Genomic DNA, 7,500 nt, shown 5'->3' with positions numbered 1-7,500 from the left:
GCAGTCTGGGTTAGGGGACGGAGGGAGGGAGATTTAAAAAGAAAATATGGGTTCATAATACCTGACGATGCTTTTTATAAAATAAAACACATTTCCAACTGCAATTTTAGAGAGATGAGCAGTCTCGTTGCGGTTGCACCCGGGACCACACCCCACCCTTGGGGCCCCACCTCTGACACCGCACCCCTGACACCACACCCCGCCCCTGACACCCCACCCTGACACCACACCCCACCCCTGACAACGCACCCCACCCCTGACAACGCACCCCTGACACTGCACCCCACCCCTGACAACGCACCCCACCCCTGACAACGCACCCCACCCCTGACAACGCACCCCTGACACTGCACCCCGCCCCTGACACCCCACCCTGACACCGCACCCCGCCCCTGACACCCCACCCTGACACCGCACCCTCCCCGCCCCTCCCCTCCCCGCCCCTCCCCACTCACAGGGCAGCGATCTTGATGAACTTGCGCAGCAGTTGCACCCTCTTGGGCAGGGACTGGCACTGCAGGATCTCCGTGGCGACCCAGTGCTGCACCTCGCTGCACCGCTGCAGTACCAGCTCCAGGTTGAGGGGGCGCCAGCGAGCCTGCTCCCCGTGGAACACGTAGCACACAAACTCCAGCTGCCCAAAGAAGAGCGAGAACCCCCCTGCCCGTCAACAGCTACTCAAACCAACATCAAGACCCCCCAACCCCCCATCAACAGCTACTCAAACCAGCATCAAGACCCCCCAACCCCCCGTCAACAGCTACTCAAACCAGCATCAAGACCCCCCCACCCCATCAACAGCTACTCAAACAGGCCAACATTGCAGACGCATGAAGAAATGTGCGTAAATGGCCCATTCAGACGCTGAGGATTTAACCTTAACCTTAAACATGCCAAGTAAACAGGAATCGATCTGGGCAGATCTGTGCTTACAGTGTGCGATCCGCCATCCCCAGTGATTTAGCGACAGAGAAATTACATTAAGACGAAATTAAAAGCCCCCGCGACAACCCGATTAGGCCCGTGCCCCTCGACGTGAACTCAATCCGGCCCACATCAGCCACAGTCCTAAAAGACAGCAGCCCACTCAATAACGCAGTTAGCCGCCTCCCACTCCCACCCAAGCCAATCGATAATAATAATAATAATTTGCCGCAGCTTCGATGACTAATAAATGCTCTGAGAATTTCCTGTGTCAAATTCAGCCGTTTAATAAGTACTGCAGATAACGTAAAAACACAAGTTAATGTGACATTTGCAAGGGAAACACAGGGCATTAATCTGAAAGCTACAATAGGTAATTTCAGACTCCTAACGGTCAAGAGAGGAATAGCAGCAACAAACACCTTCAGACCACAACATTGTTAATCCCTCCCCCTTCTCGGTAAATGCGCTGACGTTGAAACGCCATTGGCTGTGGAAATTAGAACCAATGAGCTTGAATTATTGTGGTTATACAGTATAGTGTCGGGCCGTCAACTGTATATTTTGAAACCCGAATTTAAAGACTATAAACACGGGCAGAGGGTGAGTCTTTTTCAATGATCCGAAGGGATTTACAATGGTCTTGTAACAATGTTTTAACACAAAAAACTTTACCTATTGTACCTTTAAACGACCATTCTCAAAATAAAATGCCACAGGCTGGACCTCGCCCCCCCCCGAAGCCCCAAAGCCCCAAACCAACCTCGTGCACGCAGCTGAAGAGCTCCCAGTCGAACGTCACCAGCTGATTGGCCACCTCCTCCGCGCTCATGTCGTGCAGCTTGCTGTCGCCGGGAGACCAGTGGATTTCCTCGGGGAGGGGCAACTGAGACGCCGGAAAGGAGGGGAGGGGGTGTTAGGACCCGGCCAACGTCCCTTCCGGAATGATCTACACCACCCTACGGTCTTGATGAGCAAGGGGGGAAAAGCGACCCCGCAGAAACCTCGAACCCGCGACCGCGAAATTGATAAGTGCCTCTTTATTTTATCACCACTTTACTACGGCGTGGAGCCCATGAATATTTATAATATAGAACCAATACAAGTGATTACCATGAGCCTCCATTTTGGTGACGAGGCGCTTTTTGGGAGAAGTAAAGTATCACGTCATGAAATGAGCTTCAGCGCAGTGGCGGGCGTCCAAACTGGCACGTCGGTTTATTGGTGAAGTGCTGAGGTGTGTGTGTGTGTGTGTGTGTGTTTATTTGTGTGTGCCTGTCTGTGTGAGTGTGTGTGTTATGTGTGTCTGTGTGAGTGAGCGTGTGTACGAGTGTGTGTGAGAGTGTGTGTGTGCGTGCGTGTGTGCATGTGTATGTGTGTGTTTGTATATGTGAGCATGTCTGTGTGTGAGTGAGTGAGTGTGTGTGTGTGTGTGTGTGTGTGAGTGAGTGTGTGTGTGTGTGTGAGTGTGTGTGTGTGAGTGAGTGTGTGTGTGTGTGTGAGTGAGTGTGTGTGTATGTGTGAGTGAGTGTGTATGTGTGTGTGTGTGTGTGTGTGTGTGTGTGTGTGAGTGTGTGTGTGTGTGTGAGTGTGTGTGTGTGTGTGTGTGTGTGAGTGTGTGTGTGTGTGTGTGTGTGTGTGTGTGTGTGAGTGAGTGTGTGTGTGTGTGAGTGTGTGAGTGAGTGTGTGTGTGTGTGTGTGAGTGTGTGTGAGTGTGTGTGTGTATGTGTGTGTGTGTGTGTGTGTGTGTGTGCACTCACCAGGGTCTCCAGCTCAGATGGCTCACAGGCGAACAGGTGTGTGTTGACACCCAGAGTGGTGAAGACTGCCTCATCGCTGGGACGGAAAACTGCCTTTTCTACAGAGAGAAGGAACGCGCACACACACACACACACACGCACAGACACGCACACGCACACACACACACTGCATCAGCAACATTCCATATAATCCTTGTTTTTATACATATACAGTACTTCTCCATGCTGTTGTGTTTGTGAAGTCACTCTGATCATGACTGTGAATGGCCCATTACTCAGGACTGTGAATGGTCTGTGCATTAAGTCCATTAAAGTGTGTGGGTCAGTGTGTTTGTTCTGGGCGGGAGAAGGCATGTTTACACTCACGCCTGCTTGCAATGAGTCGCTAGGCTACGCGTGCATCTTTGTGTGTGTGCGTCTGTGCATCCGTGTGTCTGTGTGTGTGTCTGGGCGAGTATGCTTGTATGTGTCCGTGTGTGACTGTGTGTGTGCTTGTGTCTGCACATATGTGTGTGAGTGTGTGTGTGTGTGTGTGTGTGTATATGTGTGGATGTAGTGTGTGTGTGTCTGTATGTAATGTGTGTGTGAGCATGTGAGTGCGTGTGCGTGTGTGTGCTCTCTCACCCCCGGCCGAGGTGACTGCCACCAGCAGCAGGTCCCCGGGTGGGCGGGGCTGCTCCTCGCTGTACTGCAGCTTCTCTCTGACCTGCGCCAGGATCTCCCCCACGCGGCACGACAGCCTGCTGCGGATGGTCACGTAGGAGTGGTCCGGAGTGTACACCCTGCAGAAGACTGCACAGAGGGGCAGGGTCAGAGTGTACACCCTGCAGAAGACTGCACGGGGGGGGCAGGGTCAGCGCACCCCAAACCACACACAGCCACAGGCCACTACCTCCGAGCCCACCTTTTGTTTTAGCCCAGCACCAGGACAAGCTGATTCAGCAACCTAAGTAATCATGGTCTTGAGGAGTAGAACCGGGGCAAGATCGGACACCGTAGAGGTAACGAATGCCAGTGATGACCAGCAGGTCAGCTCCCTCCAGTCGCGGTTGGGCTACAGGTGCTGCATGCTACAGCTCTACAGTGGCTACACCCACACCGCAGTGGGAAGTGTTTAAATCAGCACACACTGTGGTGGGAAGTGTTTAAATCAGCCCTACAGTGGCTACACCCACACCGCAGTGGGAAGTGTTTAAATCAGCACACACTGTGGTGGGAAGTGTTTAAATCAGCCCTACAGTGGCTACACCCACACCGCAGTGGGAAGTGTTTAAATCAGCCCTACAGTGGCTACACCCACACCGTGGTGGGAAGTGTTTAAATCAGCCCTACAGTGGCTACACCCACACTGCAGTGGGAAGTGTTTAAATCAGCCCTACAGCCCTACAGTGGCTACACCCACACCGTGGTGGGAAGTGTTTAAATCAGCCCTACAGTGGCTACACCCACACCGTGGTGGGAAGTGTTTAAATCAGCCCTACAGTGGCTACACCCACACCGCAGTGGGAAGTGTTTAAATCAGCCCTACAGTGGCTACACCCACACCGTGGTGGGAAGTGTTTAAATCAGCCCTACAGTGGCTACACCCACACCGTGGTGGGAAGTGTTTAAATCAGCCCTACAGTGGCTACGCCCACACCGTGGTGGGAAGTGTTTAAATCAGCCCTACAGTGGGCACACCCACACCGTGGTGGGAAGTGTTTAAATCAGCCCTACAGTGGCTACATCCACACCGCAGTGGGAAGTGTTTAAATCAGCCCTACAGTGACTACACCCACACCGTGGTGGGAAGTGTTTAAATCAGCCCTACAGTGGCTACACCCACACCGCGGTGGGAAGTGTTTAAATCAGCCCTACAGTGGGCACACCCACACCGCAGTGGGAAGTGTTTAAATCAGTCCTACAGTGGCTACACCCACACCGTGGTGGGAAGTGTATAAATCAGCCCTACAGCCCTACAGTGGCTACACCCACACCGTGGTGGGAAGTGTTTAAATCAGCCATACAGCCCTACAGCGGGCACACCCACACCGTGGTGGGAAGTGTTTAAATCAGCCCTACAGTGGCTATAACCACACCGTGGTGGGAAGTGTATAAATCAGCCCTACAGCCCTACAGTGCGCACACCCACACCGTGGTGGGAAGTGTTTAAATCAGCCCTACAGTGGCTACACCGTCACCGCAGTGGGAAGTGTTTAAATCAGCCCTACAGCCCTACAGTGGCTACACCCACACCATGGTGGGAAGTGTTTAAATCAGCCCTACAGTGGCTACACCCACACCGTGGTGGGAAGTGTTTAAATCAGCCCTACAGTGGCTACACCCACACCGTGGTGGGAAGTGTTTAAATCAGCCCTACAGTGGCTACACCCACACCGTGGTGGGAAGTGTTTAAATCAGCCCTACAGTGGCTACACCCACACCGCGGTGGTAAGTGTTTGAAGAGGCTCCGCCCCCCGCGTGTCACTCACTCTCGTCCGAGCCGCGGAAGGCCTCTCTCGGCTGCAGGCAGGCGTCGATGCGGCGGAAATGCCGGAACAGCGGCCGCACCTGCTTCCGCTTGGCATCCTTGTCCTCCTCCGGCCTGCAGGGGGCAGAAGAGAGCGGCAAATGCTAAATGGCTATTTATATAGCACCTTTATATCGCGCCTTTATCCAAAGCGCTGTGCAATTGATGCTTCTCATTCACCCATTCATACACGCACTCACACACCGACGGCGATTGGCTGCCATGCAAGGCACCAAACAGTTCGTCAGGAGCATTTGGGGGTTAGGTGTCTTGCTCAGGGACACTTCGACACAGCCCGGGCGGGGGGGTCGAACCGGCAACCCTCCGACTGCCAGACGACTGCTCTTACTGCCTGAGCCATGTCGCCCCATGTCGCGGTGAGAAGGTGGGCACCCCGCCGCATCGTGTACTAAACAAGAACTGCACTAAACAGTAGGCAGTATGTTTAGCAGAAAGTACATACTTTGAGGACGTAGGAAGTAGAGACCGCGGGGGCATGCCAAGACTAAAATATTGTTCCCTCCTTTCCTCCATGACGCCTCGTCTCCCATGCGGAGGTACAGGGGGAAGGAGGCGAGTGGAGGATACATTTTTTACAGCATTGGGACGCAGCCATCGAGGAGCGGAGGCTTCAGGCCGCCTCGCCCATCTCTGCTCGACTGGGTGTTACCAATGTCCCACATGATGGGTGGATTTTAGTTCTGGAGGCTTGGGCCACCTTCACCACGAGGCTACAGGCTGAGTAGGGGAGTGCAGTGGATGAGGGAAGTGCTGTACAGCTAGAGGAACTAGCATCCTGGATGATTCAGGGGCAGGGCCAGCTTTGGGGCCCATAAATCCCCCACACTTTAAGATCCCTCAGTCTTGGTCATTCTTTGGTTTATAAAGTAGAAAGTAAAGCCACGTATACAAAAGCAATAACTGATATGTTACCACTCTGCTCACAAAATCAAGGAATATGACTTCTGAAGTGTAATTAAACACTGGTTTAATTGGTTGGAGTAAAACCTAAATTAATTCTTGTAAGCTACCCCATGCATTAGTTAGTGTGTGCGAGATGATACTGGCACACACTGATGACACTTATTCCACACGGTTATTAATGTCTGATACGGGCTGACCTGCAGCAGGGTTCACAGAACGAGGCGTGTGTGTGGCGTGCAAAGCCACACTTTAAAACCCAAAGCCACACAATGAGCCGGACAGACTCAATGGCTGCTTCTCATCCCAGAACACTGTGATTTTCTTAAGATTACAATGAATCACTCCCATTGCTTATTACATAACAGGGCGTAATATTACAGGAATGCGGTATTATACAATTACACAAACGCTACATCCAGCTGCACAGCACACCTGATGCGATGAATCAACACATCGATTATAACCGGCGGCCATTTTGAAAAGAGTTACGCATGAAAGAGCCACAGCAGACAAGTGGGTATTAGTGTTTTTCTCTGTTTTCTGTGTTATTTTTGTGTTTTTTGTGTGAGTGTCGTACGGGGGCTGAAAGCAGCGCTCCGCACTCTCCTGTTGCTAAGGAAGTGTTGCCATGGCGCAGAGTTGCAGGCTGGGTGGGCGGGACCCGCTGCCATGCGGGTGAGAGGCTGGGGTGAGCGTGGGTGGCAGCCCGTAGCCATGGCAACCCAGTGACGGACAGACGGGCGGACAATGGAGAAAATCAATGCGGCCTGAAATATTTTTTTTTTGCAAGATTTGTTTGGGGGGAGGAGGAGGGGGGGGGGGGCGGATTTTATGCAAAACAACGTGACAAAACACGAGCAGCTCCATAGAAAAAAGATTAAAGGGACCGCTTTGTGGCGTACGCAGCTATAGATCCCATTTTCAGCTTGGTAACGGTGCGGATACGGGGACTCAACGCGGTTACCGAATCGAGCTTGCGGTTACCGACATCGACAGGAAATTGTCGGGCAGAGTTTTATCGGATCGAGGAGAAAATCGACGCCTTAGAAACAGAGTGTGAAAATGCAGGCGGTTCTGCTCCCGGTACCCATCCACAGACTCCCTGGAACACCCAGCCCACACACTTTCTGACGTGCCTCTGAAATGCACGCAGCTCTTAAAGAAAATGGCGCGGGTTGCAGTTTTCAGCTCAAAATGGCGTTCGGCTGTGGAAACGGAAGGCCTTTTTTCGCCCGCGAAAACGACCCCCCCCCCCCACCTCACACGTTTAACGCGAGAACAGAGAACACGCGTCTGGGAGACCTGTCGACACCCAGCTGATCACACCGCTGCCGTTAACAGCGCCCGGGCCGTTAGGCTGTTTATGCTATAAAAACATTAACG

At 52.7% G+C, this 7,500-nt stretch overlaps 1 protein-coding gene across 1 annotated transcript in view; it reads right to left on the bottom strand.

Annotated features, from left to right (window-relative positions):
• The window catches only part of rapgefl1 (Rap guanine nucleotide exchange factor (GEF)-like 1), a 38,037-nt gene that overhangs the window by 12,256 nt on the left and 18,281 nt on the right, over positions 1-7,500 (bottom strand). Inside the window, exons 5-9 of the mRNA XM_061224360.1 lie at positions 5,156-5,268; positions 3,309-3,476; positions 2,685-2,782; positions 1,688-1,810; positions 456-634 (exon numbers count right to left, since the gene is read on the bottom strand). Of these exons, the coding sequence (XP_061080344.1) occupies positions 456-634; positions 1,688-1,810; positions 2,685-2,782; positions 3,309-3,476; positions 5,156-5,268 (681 nt within the window). The remainder of the gene's footprint in view (positions 1-455; positions 635-1,687; positions 1,811-2,684; positions 2,783-3,308; positions 3,477-5,155; positions 5,269-7,500) is intronic.

This window comes from Conger conger, chromosome 16 (genome assembly GCF_963514075.1).
Source record: "Conger conger chromosome 16, fConCon1.1, whole genome shotgun sequence".
Taxonomy (NCBI): domain Eukaryota; kingdom Metazoa; phylum Chordata; class Actinopteri; order Anguilliformes; family Congridae; genus Conger; species Conger conger.
The sequence above is the reverse complement of the archived record's forward strand: the minus strand, read 5'-3'. Positions and strand labels throughout refer to the sequence as shown.